The sequence below is a fragment of the Odocoileus virginianus genome, chromosome 19, assembly GCF_023699985.2.
Source record: "Odocoileus virginianus isolate 20LAN1187 ecotype Illinois chromosome 19, Ovbor_1.2, whole genome shotgun sequence".
Lineage (NCBI taxonomy): Eukaryota > Metazoa > Chordata > Mammalia > Artiodactyla > Cervidae > Odocoileus > Odocoileus virginianus.
In genome coordinates, this window is record NC_069692.1 from 3,166,797 (window position 1) to 3,188,004 (window position 21,208).

The 21,208-nt window shown below is 40.7% G+C and overlaps 1 protein-coding gene and 1 long non-coding RNA gene across 2 annotated transcripts in view; one reads left to right on the forward strand and one right to left on the reverse strand.

Annotated features, from left to right (window-relative positions):
* The first annotated feature begins 321 nt into the window (after positions 1-321).
* Positions 322-21,208, forward strand: part of COL12A1 (collagen type XII alpha 1 chain) — a 115,571-nt gene continuing 94,684 nt past the window's right edge. Inside the window, 10 exon segments of the mRNA XM_070480790.1 lie at positions 322-404; positions 3,502-3,609; positions 10,550-10,666; positions 12,439-12,582; positions 13,028-13,087; positions 15,364-15,627; positions 15,805-15,969; positions 17,318-17,491; positions 19,622-19,912; positions 20,360-20,962. Coding sequence (XP_070336891.1) covers positions 3,537-3,609; positions 10,550-10,666; positions 12,439-12,582; positions 13,028-13,087; positions 15,364-15,627; positions 15,805-15,969; positions 17,318-17,491; positions 19,622-19,912; positions 20,360-20,962 — 1,891 coding nt within the window. The 5' untranslated portion in view covers positions 322-404; positions 3,502-3,536.
* LOC110142113 (uncharacterized) lies at positions 2,591-3,530 on the reverse strand. Its single transcript, XR_002315234.2, has 2 exons — positions 3,446-3,530; positions 2,591-2,822 (listed from the first exon to the last, which is right to left on the reverse strand). It is a non-coding gene; the product is annotated as an uncharacterized lncRNA (long non-coding RNA).

The following is a 21,208-nucleotide window of genomic DNA, read 5'->3' on the forward strand; positions in this document are numbered from 1 at the left end:
TCACCGCCGGAGGAGCATACATCACCCCGTGGCAGCCGTCCACCTTCTCAGGCGTTTCGTAACCGAGTAAACTTGAGAGCTGGGAACAGCCCTCTATTAAGGAGCCCGCGGCGCGGAGCCTCTTCCCATTCGACCAAGGCGAGCCGACCCAGACGCGTCCGCGCGCCGGCAGCTGCGGTCTCGGGCCGTCTCCACCAGTCCGGCCGCGCCCGCCGCTCTGCCCGGGCTCCACCGCCTCCGGCTCGCTGGTGGCCCTGCGGCCTCTCCACCTCTCCGCGGCCGCCAGGTGCGCCCGGAGCGCAGCGCCGACCGCCGGGCGTGCGCGGGGGGTCACACCGAGCGCCGGCTTCCGCGACGCCGGGAAGCCTCTGTCGCCGCCGCTACCTCGGTCACCACCGCCTCAGGTCGGTCTGGCTGCTAGCCGCCCCCCACCCTCGCCTCGTCCCTTCCAAAGATAACTGGGGAAACTCACTTCGAGCCTCTTCCTCGCTCGGCTCTGAGCCACTCAGGAGCCCGAGCGGGGGCCGTTTGAACGTGCGCCTGGGCTACCCGGAGGTTTTTTGGGGGTTCATTTGTAACATGAAGGGGGAAAGAAATGCAGTTTTTTTCTCAAGAGAGGATGCCGGGCGGCTGTGCGTGCGTAAAGCACCGCTTCACTGTTCCAGCTGGAGGAGGCATTTCGTCTATAGATGCTTGGTTGAAGTTGACGAGGGGTGCGCGGGGTCCTGGAGCCGCCGGTCTCCCCCCGGCCTCGCGGCTGCCAAAGCGCAAAGGTGACGCCCGGGGCGGAATTCTTTGGGCCCGCCGACCCCTCGTCGAGGCTGCGCTGGTTCGTGTGGCATCTGGAGGTAGATTCCCGGGTTGGTGTTCTGGCTCCTTCCTCCGCTTTTCAAAGCATCCCAGCGCGGGGGTTAGTTCAGCTCTGGGGGACTCCCCTTTGGCCTGACATTACCCAGCTTCTCCCCAGGGCAGACGGGGTGGCCCTCCTCAGGGTCGTGGAAACTTTGCGCGGGTTTCCATCCTCTATCCTAGAGAGTGGAGGGATCGCAGAGGGTTTTAAGGAGCGGGGAGTGTAGTCAGGGCGCAGAAGAAGTACACCGCATCGGGCACCCTTAGGGGCCGCAGGTGGTCCTTGCGGGACTTGCCGGGGACCCCATTCCCTTCCCCTCAACCCGGATTCTGTGGCCTCCTAAAGCGTGCTGACACGCTGGGGAGGGATGGGGCAAGAAAGGAAATGAGCGCTAAACTTGGTGGTCCTTGGGTAACTAATGGCAGGGACTCAGTGGGTTAGGACGGCGGTAGGTGATGCGCAGGAAATCTGGAGGGACCCCGCGGGGGTGGGGGGTGCAATTGCCTTTTTTAACTTGGCAAGAATTGGCCTCTTCCAGCGGAGTTGGGGGAGGGGACGAGTTGGCCCAAGGAGATGAATCCAAGTTTCCAACCCCCCATCTACGCCCCCCACCCCCGCCCCCACTGACTCGTTTTCATTCATGAGTGTGTGAAATGGCCCTGCTGCCACGTAGGGGCGGCCGATTTCAGACTTTCTGTGTCTGAGAATGCTCAATGAAGTGTTGCTAATCATTCAGATAAATGTTTTGGCTAAAAGGAGAGAGAAATTTTCTTTTCTTTGTTTCTTCGTCTTCTTTTTAAACATGGGTGTAATGCCTGGCTGGCTGGCAGAACTGAGTTTATGTTCAGATACCGCGACGAGACAGGATCCATTGTGCCGCTGAGTTAAGACAGCCGATAAGTGGCGCTCTAGACCTGCCACAACTTTTACAGCGAGTTCAGCGGTTAAAAAAGAAAAAAAAAAAAAAATCTGCATACAGTTTTTCGGTGCGTCGATTGTCAGCCTTTAACTTTTCGCGAGCACAACTGCCAACTGAGTTGGAAATTATTATAGCGAAGTTAGGGCCAGATGATGGGAACAATGGACTGGTCTCACCTCTTGCCTTTTACTGATGTAGAAGAGGGTTAGACATGTCAGTTAGTTGTTAAGTAGGAAGAAAGAAATTGCTAGAGTCCTTGGATCTCCAGAGCAGCGGGAAAATTTTAATCTTGGCTTATAAAAAGGAGTTCCCGGCAATTTGGCAAGCCTGTTCATCAGACATTTAAAATGCAATTTACGCTCGGGCCCAGGAAAGCTGCCCTGATACATCATGCCAATAATTTGGAAAGACATGGTTGGAGCTTGTCAATTTCTTTTCTCAAAGAGGGCTCAACCTTTGGCTCCTTTTTGGATTCCCAAGCATGACTTCGTTTTTCAAGAGGCCTGGTCTGTTGCCTTACAATAATTTAAGTATCTCAGAATCAAATCTCTTTTTCTGTTTGCCTCCGGCAGTCTTCCACTTTTAAGTTCATCGCTAGTAGCTTTTGTTCCTGAGTTGGACCTTAGAATAGTTTAGATTTCCTTCTACCAACATGGATTAGGCACCTAGCTACTATGTGTTACTTGCCACAAAAGGTGAATACGTTTCCTTGTCTCGAAGGAATTAATAGCCTAGTTACAGAATCAGGAAAAATCAGAGTAGGATATATTCTCCTCTGGAGCATGTAAACCTGTAATCTTCTGGAATAAATGAACAGTTAATTGAGAAGAGTAATTATTACTGAGAATTTTATTTAAAAAACCTTGGAAAAACAGACAAGAGTGCTTTGTCTCTTCTATTGTATTTTCCTTTTTATTATGTATTTCAGAGTTGTTTTTTTCCTCATCTTGAGTGAAAGATTTATCAGATGTGAAGACAACACAGCTAGGAGGAGGGTCAAGTTTCTCTTGGGCTTTACATGTTTCTGTATAATCCATTTCAGACCTTCAAGAGCTGCATATTTGTAGGCAGAACAAAATGAAGGAAAAAAGAGAGTAAAAGAGGCTTATACTTTTCCAAATTACCCTGAGACTACTAAAGTACAGTTACCTAAAGAGTTCCACAGCTAGGAAAAAAAAAAAAGGCTGGCCAAATAAAAACCCCAGCTGGAAGAGACATTTAGTTGACTCAGGGATAAGATGATCTCTGAATTAGCCATCACCCAGGCAGGATGAAGTCATGTGGGGCCTGATAAGGCCCTTCACCCAGGATGCTAAGCAGGTCCGGCCTCCAGGCAAACAGGACCCTCTTTATTTTATTTTTTTTTCATTTATGTTTATTAGTTGGAGGCTAATTAGTTTACAGTATTGTAGTGGTTTTTGTCATACATTGACATGAATCAGCCATGGATTTACATGTATTCCCCATCCCGATCCTCCCTCCCACCTCCCTCTCTACCCAATCCAGGACCCTCTTTAAACTTCAGCTCGCTCTCAGGGCCCTGGTTGAACTGCTGCAGACGAACTTGACTTCTCCCACTGCGCTACAATAGGACCCATTCTCTGCCCGGCTGGGCCCTGTGGTTATTAAGGCAGAGCGGGTAGGGTCCTGGCCCGGGTCCAGGCTCCAGTTCTAACCTGGTTCCAGGCTCGCCCGGACCCGGTTCTGATGCGGTCACTGTTTCCTCCGGCAGATCCCTTCATGTGGCTGTGAGCCCCGAGGCGGAGCATGCGGACCAGGCTTCCCCCAGCGCTCGCCGCCCTGGGCGCGGCCCTGCTCCTGTCTTCCATCGAGGCAGAAGGTAAAAGGCTCTTCCCTCCTTCTCCCCCGTGACAAGGTAGAAGTCTAGAAAGGAAAGAAAAAAAAAAAAAAAAAAAGCAAACCTTCCTTGCTACTGTGGCTCGATCTGTTTCCCCTGCACTTCGTGTGTTTTCTCCCGGGGTTTCTCTGCTTCGGAGAAACGCCCCCTTCTCTGAGGTTCGTCCACCTCCCAGCTCTCGGGTCCGGCTTTCTCGTCTTCCGCTTGCTCCGTTCCGTACAGTGCTGTGTGCTGTCCCTGCGCTTGTCTCTGCGGTGTGCTGTCCACACCGCCACCGCCGCTGCCGCCTTCCGAGCGAGGACCAGCCGCCCGGGAGGGGGCGACGGCTGCACCGGCGCTACGGACCGGACGCCGGAGGGTAGTACCCAGGAGCCCCGGAGCGCGCGGCGCGCTGGCTTGTGCGCGTGGCTGGGGGAGACCCTGGCTCGGGGCCGCGACCTCGGTGACAGCACCAAATAAAAGACTCCAACAGCGCCGGCTCTGCGCCTCTGTGTGTTTTGTGGGGGTCCGGTCGGCGAGGCGGGCGGTGCGGGCACGTGAGCAGCCGGATCGCCCCCGGGAGTGGGTGGTCGGTAGCGATCCGGGACCCGGGGTGTGTTGGCAGTGGCCAGGGGTGGAGGTGGGGGGTCGCTGCGTCCCTGTTTGGTTCGCTGCCCTCCGGGACGCCTGGCCCAAGCCCAGACCCAGCCCCTCACGCACAGGTTGGATCTGGGCCAAGGTTCTTAACCCAGGGAGCAGGTGGGAGCCTGGCAAGCCGGCATCACCTCCTCCAACCCTCCTTCCCCCAGTATCAGCCCTGGGCGCTGAGTCTTCTCAGCTTCAGAGATGGGCTCAGGGCCCAAGGGTCTGGAAGAGCTCTATAGGCTCCACCCCTTTGAAAATGAAGGACTTTTGCTAGATTTTCAACCTTATTTCATTCTTACTTTTGTGTGCATTTGAAGGCTTCATTTATCAGTATTGGTGGAACAAGCCCTTTCTGGGTATTAACCCAGTAGGCGCTTCTGTGTTTCCTCAGTTATGGGAGATCTGACACTAGATTTATTGTTCTGCAAGGTAAATGGGGTACTACCTTAAAAGACAACTTAAAAATATACTTTTTTTTTTCCTTCAATAAAGTAATGCTCCCGATGGAGCTAAGGGAGAAAAGCAATACTTCTGGGTGGGGAAGTGTGGAAATTGGGGGTGGGGTTCAGAGGGTGAAGCTTATTTAGAGGTTGTGGGGAAGTAGAAGGGTTTCAAGACAGCACTGAGATTTTCCAAAAACTCTGTCGTGTTCACTTCTCTGGTTCAAGACCGAAAGTACAAAAAAATTAAGATTAGCAAAAGTAGAGTCTTCAAAATGTACAGCGTGTTCAGAAAAGAGGGGAACTTGCTGGCTCTGCTTATCTGATGAATACTTCATGAATGTAGAGCTTTTCAGAGTGGCCTCTGTGAAGTAATATTCAGATGAGAGTGCTTTTAATGTTCCTTTCTATGTCGTTGTTAGGAAGGAATTTCACTGGAGGAACTTCTGGAAGCCCCACTCAAGATATTTTTAGATAATTCACTTAAGTGGCCTATTTATTGCTCATTAAGAAAATAGTTATTTGAAAATCAGAAAGAGTTGTGAGTTCTTAGGACAAGAATTGGATTGGAAATGATGTAAGTGGAAAAAAAATCAGTTCTCGATTGGATAATAGATAGTTAGCAAAGTGCAGTTAAAAAGAACATTTTGCTATCTACATTACTGATTATTTCCATATTTCTCATAGTTTATCTTTTAAGTTTGTATTTATTTCCACACAGTATAGCTCTTTCTTTTGCTTTCTTAAGCTGTTTCTCTTCTTGTCTCTCACCTGCTTAGGTCAGCATTTAATAATGATATTTTAATAAGATTTTTAATTTGAAGGGGACCTCATTCTCCGGTTTGACACTGTCAAATAGAAATATATTGTGAGCCACAAATGCAAGCCACACATGCAACTTAAAATATGCTGATTGTGACACTAAAAAGGGAAAAAGAAACAGGAGAAATTAGTCTTTGTAACATATTTCACTTAACCTAATATATCCACTGTATTGCCATTTTAACAGGTAATCAATATAAAAGTTATTAGTGAGATATTTTGCATTTTTTGTATTAAGTCTTTGAAATTGGGTGTGTATTTTACACTTGGAGTGCATTTCGTCCAGACTGGCCACATTTCAAGTGCTTGATAGCCACATGTGGCTTGTGGCTCCAGTATTGGACAGGACTCCTCCAGTGTTAATCACCAACTAAGTGGCCCCAGGAGGCTGGGAAGGGCTAAGAAAATTTGTAGCCAAGGCGTTTCTGGGGACAATGGGCTGCAAACAGAAGTTCTCTGAATCATTTCTGTTGATACATTTCAAAACTTCCAGCTGGCAGCCCTGCTTCTTGAGATGTCATTTGGACCTTAATTCTGAAGTAGCCATTGTAACTTTTCTTTCCCTTTTGCAACTTGTACTCTTGTCTTCATACTATTTTCCAGTCAATTTCTACTTAATTTTTTTGCATGTGTGGAAAGTTCCATACCTTGAATTACAAGATTTTGGCATTCACTTTTTGCATTTATCTTTTTTTTTAAAATATAGGGAGTACCACCTTTATCATGTTATTTTATTCTACCTACTTGTACAAGGAACTTTATTTTTCATTATTAGTATTTTGTCCCGTAGAAATAAGAGTGAAAGTGAATTTTTCTTTTAATAATTTTTAGGTGCAGCTAGACTTTATTAAGCTTATAACTTGGCCAGCTTTCTGTAAGATCTAGAATGTGTGAGTTATTTTTGGTTCCTGTATCATACGGTACATTAATTGCCATTTAGAAAATTTAACACTTAACATTTAAAGGTCAATGGCCAGTGTTCCCTGAGAATTAGACACCTTTCTAATTAATCTAAATTTGGGGTGATCCTATGATCTATGAAAAACAGTTGTAATTTTAGAAGCTCTGATTTGTAGTTCATAATATACAATGAAATGTTGGATATTTTTAATTCATAACAGAGCAGAGGCCATAAGCTTTAATTTTCTTGTGTCTAGGTTAAGAGGCAAGTTAATGCCTATTTCTATAATCCTGTGTCTAACTTGCAACAGAAATTTCAAACTAGATGGGAACGTATAGTCATCTATTCTAATTTTCTCATTCTCCAAATGAGAAAATGAGGACCAGAGAGGCTGAATAGCTCAGTTAACAATCATGATGCCTACACGGCGCAGGCAAGACCCAGGTCTTCTAGTCCAGTGCTTTGCGAGTTTGCTCCTATTGCGCTGCTTTCTTGCTTGACAGTGGGTCAATCCAGTCAGTTTAATGAAAGAATGCATTTTGTAATCTGTACAGAATAATTTATTACATGTCTGAAACATGAACTTTTCAACTGCTTATTTCTGGTATCTTTTAAACACAAATGAAATAAATATCTGTTTCATGGCAAAGGTCATTTAATTTATACTAGCTTTGGACAGAAAATAAAAATTAGTGCCTACTGAATATAGTAAAACTATACTTTGCTCGCTTCTCAAAGTTTCTACCATTAAAGTAGTACCCTTCTCAGTATTGCTATCACAAAAATTAGACTAAAGTTCTTCCTGGTTCATCAAGATGATATTTTAGCAGTTTGTTCTTAGTTTTCCTTATCTTTAATACACTTCATACACTTACCAAATCTTATTAAGCTAATCTCCTCTCACCTGTCCATCCATCCTTGCACTGTTGTTAAACTCTTGGGCGTATCTTCCTTTTGAGTGCCATAATGAATAACAATGTTTTGTAAAAACTATATATCAAGATAGACAGTTTGGTTTTAAAATTGCTTAAACAAGTTGTAAAGTTAATATACCAAATTTTATCTGTGTCTGAATTGGAGATGTCAGAATAGCACATATTTATTGTTGATGAGGAATCAAATAAAGGTTTTTCATAGAGTAAGTAAAATACTTATGTATATTTTGATAGCCAAATTCATATCAATATTGGTTTCTAAAGTTAATCTTTCATGCAAGTATTTCTTATATAATAAGCCAGTATGGTAGAAAACTGTATGCTCTGGAGTCAAGACTATGGGGGTCAAAGTTTTGTTGCTTATTTGTTGCTGTGTTAACCCTTCTGAATTTCACTGATTCGCCTGTGAATCAGATAATAAGGCCACTCTGCTGGGTGGTCATGAGAGGAGAGAGAGACAATATATAAAGTGTCCAACTCTCCGCCTGTCATAGAAAAGACACTCAGCAAACGCTCGCTATTATTATCATTGCTAAAAAGTCCTAAATCCTGCCAATTTATGTAAAAAGATATATCAGAATGTAGCTTTGATAGCATAGCCTTTTGATAACAAAAAGCATTACTCACAAATATGAACTTAAACTGCTAGTGTTATGAATACTTAAAACTTTAGTTTCTTCACTATCAGTATTCAGTTTTATGACTATATTAATATACCTGATTGCTACCTTATTCATTTATAATTACACTTCTATTTATCTTCATTCCCATCATATTCTACACAATGATGACTGTTTGCAATCACAATCCCTATGTAGATAGTTTTATTAGAAATATTCTGGCATCTGCATTCACTATTTATAACGATGAGAGGGCAGTTGTGAATTACTTTGATATAAAATGAAAGACTTTTGAAGTTAATGAAAATATATTTTGCATTGATTCATGTCAACAAGGGTCCACACTCAAACCTGCTTTATTATTTTTTTTCATGAAAAAACAAACAAACAAACAAAATACATAGAATGGCAAGCCTGAAAGATTTTACAGGTGATAAAAGTGGCAAGAAGAAAAGTGCAAAGGGCTGTCTGTTGTACACATGCTGGTCAACCATCCTTTCTTACTTTTGATCCCTAAGTACCACATCTGAGTTTCTATGAACACCTTAAAATCCAATTGTTAAAGACTTTTCCCAACAGTCAATTTTTCAGTTTTTCTGGAATCCTGGTCATTTGGAAATCAACAAGGTGGGCTGCTGCTGCCCTTCAGCAGTTTTAACCTAGTGTCTGCTGCTTCAGGTCAATTTCCTTGCAAGGTTGGTGGTACTGTTTTTCCATGTACTGATTTTTCAAAAGCATGCTCAGGCCAGTTGCGTCTGCCTTTGCATTAAATTTGTCCTGAGCCATTGCTACTGGAACAATATTTTATAATGATATTCTTAATACCTATTGTCCTATTAACATCTGTTGCATGCTTGTTATACTAAGTGATGGCTACCGGGAAACCTCGCAATATGGTTACAGACAGCAGAATGTTGAATAATTAAACTATGCATGTAGATTAATAGTCTAATCTCACTGCCTGTGTATGGATAGTAGGAAAATAACATCCATTCCATTACTAGTGTATACAGTAAAAATAAAAAGCCATCTCCTACAGTTGGAAACAACAGTTCCTTAAAGCAAATGTTTGCTTAATTTGTATCATTTCCATTAAAATGTGCTATTAATATTATATAAATCCCTAACCCCAGTTAAATTCTATGACTCATGTCTCCAAGCTACTACTGCAGTTCAATTGACCTTTAGGAAAACCTAAAAGGAGATTGTGATCTCTCAAAACAGATGTGAAAATTCTGACTCACAAGGAATACTTTCAGTCTTAAAACAAAGAAGAGTATGGCAGAAAGTCATTTTACTGTGTTGACCTGCTTCAAGAGTAATCATTTTGAATGCATCGACCATGCACTGTCAGTGAGTCAGTACAATGCTGCATGATGAGGCATGAACATTGCAGGGAGAATATCATTATAAAATATTTCTGGAACGTCTTTGTGTAATGACTACTGTACATGGAGGCTTTCATTCATTGTGGGAAACTAAAAACCCAGTCAACATTTCATTGACACATGCATGATGCTGAACAGTTTTGTATGTAAACTATTGCTTTCTGTACGTTTCAATTATTCCTGTCATTGACTTCTCCAAGATTTATGCGGTCATGTCTTCAGATTGCTTCACTAGTTTCTTTAAGTTCTGTAAATAAATGTCCATAAATATACACTGATGTTGTCTTTTCATAATTAACCATTGTTTTTGTAAAAGGACCATACTGGCATTTTAACTTAAAATGCCACTTCTAGTATGGAATATACCTGCTGCAAAGGAAAATAAGTGTTGGTTTACACCTTGCAAACATAGAGCAAATTGGTGTAAACAGGCAGAATATTACTTTTATAAACACCTGTATATCATTCTTTATATATTTATAAATGATTGACAGCCCTTATGACTATTTTTGAGTATTGGTCTGTTTGAGTACAAATATACATTTAAATGTATATTTCCTTGTGAAACGCAACAGTGCTAAATTTCCCAACAGTGTTTCTTCCTTTTTATTAAAATACATTTTTCATCTCTGCCACAGACTGAGAATTATCAAACAAAAATTAATAACAAGGCAATGATGCAGAGAATGAACCAAAATATCATTGATTTTTTTTCCATATTATGAAAAAAAATAGTATTATGTCAGTGTTCTAACTTCTGTGGTTGTAAGCAGGTTGTGATTTGGCATGCTTATTCAAAATGCACTCAGCATGTATTGAAATTTCCTTAATTGTTATGTGAATTGTTTGCATATGTGGTTATTATATGTGATTTCATTGTACCTGTATGTACTTGTATCCAAATTTGTTTCTATTATGCTTGATTTTGCTGGCCATTCTTGGATGACCTAGCAACTCAAGAATCCAAAGCGTTTTGTGCTGTCTTCTGTAATATGTAATCTCTCTGATGTTTTGTCATACCGTGTCAGCTTTTAATTTTATTCTCGTCCAACAAGATATCTTTTATATTTGTTGGAAACAAATTTATGCAAAGACAATTTTAGTAAGCTTTGCTCAACACAATTCTTTATTAATTAAATTGACCATTTTGTGACATTGGAAAAGGTAACATACCAACTCTCTCTTTTTGCAGTTGAACCACCTTCAGACTTGAATTTTAAAATTATAGATGAAAATACTGTTCATATGTCATGGGCAATACCACCTGATCCAATTGTGGGTTTCAAAATAACAGTGGACCCTACAACGGGTAAGTTTTGGGATGTTGGGGTTTTCGGACAGAGACATCCAAGATGATACACTCTGATCCTTCCTCCACCTTCCACTTCATTATGAGGAAGCCAAGATTTAGAAAACACGAGGGGTTTACCTAATGTCACAAGACATTTGGTGGACTCAGGCCTCCAGATTTCCAGCTCAGGACCCACTATTATATTTTTATAGTGTAACTAGGTTTGCTGTGTAAAGCCGTTAGACTTTATCCCCTGATCAGAATATTGCTGGTAATCTTTGATTTTATAAAATAGAACAATCACTGCTTGACATTCTTCTTGAATCACTTAATCTGTCCAACACTTCAAGTGACAAGTGATGAAGTGAGGTGTTACACTTTACCCAGTGTCCTGCTCACTTCAGTGCTCAGGACACAGTGTTCTGGGATCGTGGTGAGCTGCCATGATGGAAGACAGGATTTACTGGGTAAAGTCTGTAGATCTAAGACTAAGAGTCAGTATCCATGATGTTGCTTGAGTAGGGAGAACCAATCTCTCTTCATTAACTTTTATTTCTAACATGGAATGGGAATAAAACCATTTTTATGGGCACTGGCCAAGTGGTAGGAAGGGGTCTTGATGGACTGATAGAAGAGATAGATGATGTCAACATACCTTATCACCAGAGCTGTGTTTGCATACTTATGGCCTTTAAAAATGCCAATGATTTTACATGCTGATTTATCAGGGGATTGAGAAACTGTTACCTGTTTTCAATATGATCTAAGAGCTTAAAAAGGGATCAGGCATTTACTTTTTCTTCCTTGAATCTTTTCTTCCCAAATATATTTGCAGTTAACTATTTCATTGATTCCAAAGCTGAAAAGCAGTTGAAAAATTCATCTGGTTTCCAGATGTTGGAAATGACTGACTGTAAAAATGCACACTGGGACCATCCATACCCGCAGAGTCCTGGGTCTTATTTTCCCATGGTGGGCCCTGGTTGGTTCGGGAATGCTCCACATATTAACCTGGAGCATTTCTCAGGGTTCTGTCATACTTGTTGCCTTTTTTGGTTATTAGTGTTTTGATGAAAATTAATATGGTTAAGAATTTTAAAAGTCATTTTGTCTCTAACAACTACTGTTTCCTGTTGAATTGAACATTAACATAATCTAAAAGGAAATACATAATTGTCAGCATGTAAGGAAATGCTCAGTACACCATACTTTGAAACGTTTGATAGTTAAGTCAGTTCAGAGGACCATGATTACCCATTAGAGTATGCCCCACCCCTCACTGGCATATGGAGGATACACCTCTCTTATAGAAGTGAATGCTGTTTCCCAGTAGACATTCATTTTAGCCAATGGGGTTTGTTGTCTTTGAGTTGATTTTCAGCCCTTCATTTTCTTTTGGTACTCTCCAATACATAATTTAAAATTAAATTATTTTCGGCTTTATATCTCATTTATAAAAATTTTGTTATCTACCATTAGTATTCAAAAACAGTGAGAGATTTTTTTTTTTAATATTCTGGTATATCTTTAATCTAGAGGCATACTTGAGTCCTCAAACAAATATGGAATATAATTGTAACAGGTAAAGGCAATGCCAGTTCATTTATTGAATTTCTAGAATTCAAAGTGTTAGTTTTGGAGGACAGTAAAAAATAATGCTTGGGCATTCTGAAAAAAATGTGTATTTTGAATTTTCAGGTTTTTAGTATATCTGGGAATTACATTATATCGTATTACGTTATGTGTAAAAAAGTTTTGTTGCATTGATATTTTCCTTTCTATATTTCCAGATGGGCCCACTAAAGAATTTACCCTTTCAGCTAGTACCACTGAAACTTTATTAACAGAGCTTATACCTGAAATAGAGTATGTGGTGACAATCACTTCATATGATGAAGTAGAAGAAAGTGTACCAGTTATAGGCCAATTAACAAGTAAGCACACATATAAAGTACTTTTATACCTTATATTTTGCAGAAGGTTTCTCCAACTTTCAAATTTAGTTTGTTGTTATGCAGAGTTAATTTACATCAGTATTAACTATTCTTGCTCTGATCCTAGTTATTAGTAGATGTGAATAATTTACTCCTGATTTATAAGCTTGGTCTCTGGTAGCAGCAGGAATGTTATGAATGAAAACTATTAAAAAGCATTAGACTTTGCCAAGCTGCAGAGTTAATATCTTTTTTTGAAATATATCTAAAGCCTCACTGAAAATAACTTATTTGCAAGGGAATGCTTATTTGGCTGTATTCTCTGACCAGCTGGGAATACACCATACACTTGAAAGACAATGGTGAAAGACAATATACTTATTTTCTTCTTAGGAAGTATTTGTATGGGTTCATTTCCCTTTGTAATAATCAAGTTTTGACTCAGTTCAAACAGGTGGCCCGACAAAGCCAGGGGAGAAGAAACCTGGAAAAACAGAGATACAAAGTAAGCATTTTCCTTAATATTTGTACATGGTTTTGCAGAAATAAGTTATAAATATAATATATAAAGGAGATGTTCCAACTGGATCCACAGTTTGATCTCTCTTCTATATTAATTTCTATAAGGTTTACCTACAAGTATAGGCAGTGTAATAGTAATGTATGACCAAGTGGTTATAGCACCTATGTTCTTACTTTCTAACCATTCTAGGTACTAAGTATTCTTTTTACTGGGAGTGTTTTAAGTGTGTGTATGTTTAAGCTTCCCTGCAGTATTTTGGCAGTAGGTGAAAAACAAAGCTTATCACTGGACTTAACTCATTTCTCAAAGACAAATTGTAGAAACAGATGGTAGTTTAGGGACACATGGGAAATAGAAGTTTGAACCACAAGGGAGATGCCCTCGTGGTGTCTTTAGCAATTCCATTGCCGTGAAAATCGCTATATATATTCTGGTCATCTCTAGGGTGTTTATGTGGGCTTCCTTGGTGTGACTGTAACCATTTCCAGAGTCTCTGTAGGATGTCTCTGATAAATTGATGCATTTTTAATCAAATGAAAGCAATTTTATGGTCTGGTTTTGTGGTTTCTAGGCCTTTTTTGTCCTACACTGCTCTGACTTACTGGGATGAAGCCTTAAGTGGTTGGACTTCTAATTTTGCCACCTTATAAATGGGATTTATGACTCAGGATAACAATAAAAATATTGTGAACACAAAGTTCCCTTTATCTGGAATTTTCCCCTCCAGATCACTGTTTATAATTCTTTCTAATGTCTAATAAGCTGAAGCGAAGTTTATAGCATGCAGTTACAATGCAAATATTTTCCCTGAATCATCAATATTTATTCTAAAGCAAAGTATTATTCCAGACATTGACTTTCAATAGACTTATGTTGGCCCATTATATAGTATGCAAAAATTATTTAGGCAGGCAAATTGTATTGGCTTGCAAATTTTTCCGGGACCCTTTCCTTCTTTTCTGAGCCAAATACTTCTCTTATTATCCATCAACTGACTGCAGGGACAAAAATATCTTCAGAAAGTTTACTCAGCTTTGCCTTATAAATACAGATTTTCATGAAAACCAACCTGTTTCCCACTCACCAACTGACCACAGAGAGAAGAAAAAATATGTTTGATTACAAACACCAATTGTTGCATTTTTGGGGATTTAGAGATACCACATGTGTTTTTACTTTTGAATTAAAATATTTTCCCTGCATTTTCTTTAGTGAAAGTAGATTTAGTTGTGAAATTTAAATACATTGATGATTAGGACAAGATATTATGGGTGTTTTGCATTACATTTATGATAGTTGTTACTTCTGTTAAGATTTCATTAACCCTCTGAACTAACCGGCTGCCAACTTTAGACCATTACCTTGTAAAGTGCAGGAGAATGTTAAAAGATTTGCTTTTTCCTTCAGCTTTATTGCATTTGCTTAAATGGCACAGCAATTGTTCTGTAATTTTAAGAAAATATTTATTTGACTGCACCAGATCTTAATTGCGGCATGTGGGATCTGGTCCCCTGATTAGAGATGGAACCCAGGCCCCCTGTATCGGTAATGTAGGGTCTTAGCCACTGGACCATCTGGGAAGTTCCTGTTTTGTGTGTATTGATCTAAAAGTACCAAGAATGAAAACACTTTGCTTATATTTCTTTTGTATGCCTCCTAGATATTTTATGTAATTTTTACTTGCAAAAAAGAGTGAGGATATAGTTACAAAAATAGATAAGTCAACAACACAAATGCTTGGCTCACAGACTCTTGGAGAATCAGTCATATATCTTTTCATCTTGTCTTGCACAATGTCTTCTATGACAGTTTAAAGACATAGTTGTAGAAATGCATCTTCATGAAGGTACTGAAAATGCTTCTGTGTGTGTGTGTGTTAAGTTGCTTCAGTCATGTCTGACTCTCTGTGATTCTATAGACTGTAGCTTGCCAGACCAGGCAAGAATACTGGAGTTGGTTGCCATGCCCTCCTCCAGGGGATCTTCCCCACCCAGGGATTGAACCCTTGTCTCATTGTCTCTTGCCTTGGGAGGTGGGTTCTTTAGCACTAGCGCCATCTGGGAACCTGCCCGAAAATGTGTGCCAATAAAATTTTGTGTTCTTTTGTGCTTGTCACTTGTGGGGAAGAATGATATGAAATGTCCTAATGAACGAAATAATTTTAGGAGCCAACATTTTTGCAATGTTAGTTTGTATTCCTTAATGCTAGATAGATTTAATGGCGTGTCATTTAAAAAAACGTATCACATATATTTCAGAATGTTCTGTCAGTGCCTGGACCGATTTAGTTTTCCTTGTGGATGGCTCATGGAGTGTGGGAAGAAACAATTTCAAGTACATCTTAGACTTCATTGCTGCTCTCGTGTCTGCTTTTGACATTGGGGAAGAGAAGACAAGGGTTGGAGTTGTTCAGTATAGCTCTGACACGAGGACGGAATTTAACTTAAATCAGTACTACCAACAGGAAGACCTGCTCGCTGCAATTAAAAAAATCCCATACAAAGGTGGCAACACAATGACAGGTATTTTTTTTACAAATTTAGTTTTGTTTACAGTACGCGAAGTGTATGTTTGGGAAAGGAATGATGGGCTGCACAAATGATCATATGTTAAATAATTTTGAAAGCAATCTCACAGTTTTTGATTTTAGTAAAATTGTATCGTGCGGAGTGACTGAATGTATCTCTTTTTCATTTCAGGGGAAGCCATTGATTACTTAATTAAAAATACGTTCAAGGAATCTGCTGGGGCAAGAGTTGGCTTTCCCAAAGTGGCGATTATCATTACAGATGGCAAATCCCAGGACGAAGTGGAAATTCCAGCAAGAGAGCTTCGAAATATTGGGGTTGAAGTGTTCTCTTTGGGTAGGTCAAGTTTGGTGAAGTGTTTTCCTTTTAGAACTACTTTACTACTTCATGCTCAGAAGATGAAGGCTTGATTCCTCAAAAAGGATCCTTCCTCAAGGAAGGACAGCCAGGTTTACTGCATCTTATAGTGTAGTGTTAATCCAAATCAGTTTTGAGTAAAATTCTGCTTGTCTATTTCTTTCATGTAACACATCCCTTTTTTTAAAAAAAACTTTTTTATTTTGCATTGGTGTATAGCTGATGAACAATGTGATAGTTTCAGGTGAATAGTAAAGGGATTCAGTCATACATGTACATGTATCCATTCTCCCCCAAACTCCCCTTCCAGTCTGCCATATAACATTGAGCAGAGTTCCATGTGCTACACAGTAGGTCCCCATTGGTTATCCATGTCCCTTCTTTTTAAAAAAGGCATTAGAGCTGCATATGTATTAAATAAGGCGATATTCACATTCCTTGTCAACCCTCTGCTTTTCAAAGAATTCTGGGCCAGTAGTTCTCATAAAGGTCCTCCTTGTATTATCATTAAGTGTTTTATATGTGTTTCCTCTATTATGTAACGCTTGAAGAATTCAGAGGGCTCCAGCTCATTCAGGACTCTGGAAGAAAAAAATATTATCTTCACAGATGGCAGCAGGGACAAATGATGGCGTGGTTGGCATGAGAGCCCACTCTGTCTTACCGACCACTCATTTGCCTCTGTGGCCACATTATGTGAAATGAGAAAATGTCATTCAACCATTTTTGTCCTTTCAACAGTTGCACACTCGTTGGGAAACAAAGCAATTCCCGTTTATGACTGAACAAGGATTTGAAAATGTCTTCACTTGGGAAAGACTAAGAAAGCAAAGAACTTCCTTGATTTGACCCACTTCCCTTTTCAAAGATCCTGTATGTGTGTGTATGTGTTAATTGCTCACTCGGGTCCTACTCTTTGTGACCCAATGGACTGTAGCCCACCAGGCTCCTCTGACCATGGGATTCTCTGAGCAAGAATACTGGAGTGGGTTGTCATTCCCTTCTCCAGGGAACCTTCCTGACCCAGGATCGAACCCGGGTTTCCTGCGTTGCAGGTGGATTCTTTTGTTTTAGCCACTTTTGAAAGAAAGCCCCTTCAAATATCCTACTCCCTTTTTTAAAAACTTTATTTTGTATTGGGGTATTGCTGATTAACAATGTTGTGATAGTTTCAGGTGAATAGTAAAGGGATTCAACCATACATATACATGTATCCACTTTCCCCCCAAACTCCCCTTCCATCCAGACTGCCATATAACATTGAGCAGAGTTCCATGTACCATACAGGAGGTCCCCATTGGTTATCCATGTCTCTTCTTTTTCAAAGGCATCAAAGCTGCAGATGCAAAAGAACTCAAACAAATTGCCTCCACACCTTCTCTCAATCATGTTTTCAATGTGGCCAACTTCGATGCCATTGTGGATATTCAGAATGAGATCATCTCCCAGGTGTGCTCAGGTGTGGATGAACAGCTCGGTGAACTGGTCAGCGGAGAAGAAGGTGAGTGAATTGTTGGGTGTTCCCATGTGTTCACCTTTTCCATTATTCGAGAGCATTTGTGGTTTTACAAGCAGGGGGACATTTAGCTTAGCACTCTGCAACTTAAACTCATCACAGCGCTGTTTCAATTCAGTGGCAAAGAGTTTTCTATCACCATAAATTGCATAGTGTTTTCAAAGCTCTTAAGAATATTTCAAAGAGTAGTCAGTTTGATCCTCCCACTTTTGCAAAATGTCCCCATTTATCAGTCATTTCTTTTAAATACATGGGAGAGAGAGAAAAACATTTCATAAACATCCTTTGGGGCATTAAAAAATCACAGTTTCCATGATTGTTCTCCTCTCAGCCTGAGAATTGACAACTGATTCAAGATAAGTTCTAAATAACTCCATCTTCAATCATGTAGAATCTTTCATCTCCAAACCCCAAGCATTTTGGCAGTGTTCATGGGCTGTAATTCAGTTTCAGAACTCCTTTTTATTACCTCATGGGCTCTGAATCTCTTTCTTTGTTTTACTGCCTAATGTCTGTGATTTTTTGCCCTGTATTGTTACAAAATCCACCCCCGCCTGACTTTCCCCTGGTCATCTTCTCTTCCTCAGTCTTTTAAAACATTTGAGTTTTCATCCTCACTAGGGTGCATGTGTGAGGTTAAGCCAACTTTGGTTCTGCCCCTGTTCACACCCTCCCTGGCAGGGGACGTGGGCTTCATCCCAGGCATCCACAGTTTTAACTTTGGGGTCTCCTCTCTGTTGCTGGTGATTCCCTGTGACTTCTGTCCCCTCACTGTCTCTGCATCAGTCCAGGGATTTGCCCAGGCTTCCAGTTGGCGTGTCTATTCCTGTCCTCCCATTATTTCTCATTTCTTTAGACATCATTTTTATGGACTATGTCTGATTGCCTTTCAGAGAAGACAGTGAGTAACCTTGTGTATGTTTTATCACCCAGTGTCTCAGGCTGACTTATAAAAACAGAACCATATCTTCTGGGAAATAGATTCCACTGACAGATCTAAAACTTCGAAGATTTGGTCTGAAATAGCTTAAGATACTTTGTTTTTAGCTAAGTACATGACTATGTTCTACATCGACTGAGGATAGAACATTTTTAGATGATCAGTATTTGCTTATCAATCTGCATGTTGTACACCGTGGTTTCACCTCTGTTTGGTGGCATTCTGAACATAGCTGAACTTTTTCTTCTAAACCTTGAATGAAGTGGAAATACAATTATTTAAAATTATAAGAACCTGTCATTTAAGAACGGCCAACTTCTTATCTTTCTTGGCATGTTATAAAGTATCTTTAAAGTATTACATTATTATGCTTAATTTTTTATGAAAAGGGAAAAAATTTCTAAAGTATTGAGTAAGCCATTGATTTAACAAATATTTATCAAGTTCCTCCTTTGGTACCTGAATAAAGGCCTTGACATGCGTGTGTGCTAAGTCGCTTCAGTTATGTCCAACTCTTTGTGACCCCATGGACTGTAGCCTTCCAGGCTCCTCAGTCCAGGGGATTCTCCAGGCAAGAATACTGGAATGGGTTGCCCAGCCCTCCTCCAGGATAAAGGCCCATGAATGTAATACCAAAACCAAAATGGGAGGTCTTGGTCCCAGAAATGAATTAGGCATCTGATGTTCTATTATTAATTTTTTCAAGGATTTCTTTGCCCTAAACTTCTCATCTCCTGGGTTAAAATTAAGGTACTGAATCTCTGGTTTGATGGGTACAAGTGCAAGTGGGGGCCTGGGACTGGAAACTTTTCCTGATACGTGCACGTGATGCATATGTGCATGCTAAGTTGCTCAGTCATGTCCGACTCTTTGCAACCCTATGGACTGTAGCCCGCCAGGCTCCTCTGTCCATGTGATTCTCCAGGCAAGAATACTGGAGTGGGTTGCGATGCCCTCCTCCAGGGGATCTTCCCAACCTAGGGATCCAACCTACGTCTCTTAGGTCTTCTGCATTGGCAGGCAGGTTCTTTACCACTAGCACCACCTGGGAAGCCCTTTTCCTGATGCGATCATGATTAATTTAAATAGGGAAAATTAAGGTGTAAACGTAGAGACCTCATTAATGGGGTTGCATCTCACTGTTTTTAATCACTGTTCTGCTTATTGTCTTGTAGTTGTTGAACCTCCTTCAAATTTGATTGCCACGGAAGTCTCGTCAAAATACGTTAAGCTAAGCTGGAGTCCATCTCCTAGTGCAGTGACTGGCTATAAAGTTCTCCTCATACCCATGACCACGGGAAGCAGGCAGCACGCTCTGAGTGTGGGGCCTCAGACAACCACGCTCAGCGTCCGTGACCTCTCAGCAGACACAGAGTACCAGATCAGTGTTTCTGCCATGAAGGGGCTGACATCCAGTGAACCTGTTTCAATAATGGAGAAGACTCAACCAATGAAAGTTCAAGTGGGTGAGTTAATAGGGTTTGAAATGTGTGGTGGTCCATTTGATAGTATACCTTTCTGGTTCAGACTTACTTTTAAACAAAACAGTTGCAATAAGTTTCTTTTAAAGAAGCCTGCTTACTAAGAAAGCCAGATGTCTTTGGCCCTCTATATCCATGGGTTCCATATCCACAGATTCAACCACCTGTGTTGTCTGACGTTGTTTGAACCCACAGATGTAGAAATCTGTGACTCTTGAGGGCCAACCTACCTGTGCCATTTTATAGAGTGGACTTGAGCATCCACAGAATTTGAAATGGGAAAGGAGGTTCTGGAGCCACTCCCATCCCCAAGATGCAGAGAAACTGCTGTATTTATATTTTTATGATTAATTCATATTTGTTTATAAATTTGTTTATTTCAAATGATTAATTGATATTCAAACTTTAATGGGCTTTCTTTCTTTTTTACAGAATGCTCACGTGGTGTGGATATAAAAGCCGATATTGTGTTTTTGGTTGATGGTTCCTATAGCATTGGGATTGCAAACTTTGTTAAAGTTAGGGCCTTTTTGGAAGTTCTTGTAAAAAGTTTTGAGATTTCACCAAATAGGGTACAGATAAGTCTTGTCCAGTACAGCCGGGATCCTCATACCGAATTCACACTGAAAAAATTCACCAAAGTTGAAGATATAATTGAAGCAATAAACACTTTCCCCTACCGAGGAGGGTCTACCAACACTGGGAAAGCAATGACTTATGTCAGAGAGAAAATATTTGTGCCGAGCAAGGGTTCAAGAAGCAATGTCCCAAAGGTCATGATTCTTATCACAGATGGAAAATCTTCAGATGCTTTCAGAGACCCGGCTATAAAACTGAGGAATTCAGATGTTGAAATCTTTGCTGTTGGTGTGAAGGATGCTGTTCGCTCAGAACTAGAAGCCATTGCCTCTCCTCCTGCTGAGACCCATGTGTTCACAGTGGAAGATTTTGATGCTTTTCAGAGGATATCTTTTGAACTCACACAGTCTATCTGCCTTAGAATTGAGCAAGAATTGGCAGCCATAAAGAAAAAAGGTTAGTAGACTCTGTAAAGTAAAAGTTATTCCTTCATGAACAAAGCATTTTGAGTTCTAAAATAGTGGATAATCTGCTTTGTCAATTCTATCTGTAGGAAAAAGTAACTTTCCTGTATTATTGAAAACTACTGAACTTAGCTCATTTACCTCTGAGACATGGCTTTATCCTGACTATGGGTCAGATGTTTATTGGTGAAAAGGCTGTTTACCTTAAGAGTCATGTAGGACCGGGAACCAGCTTTGT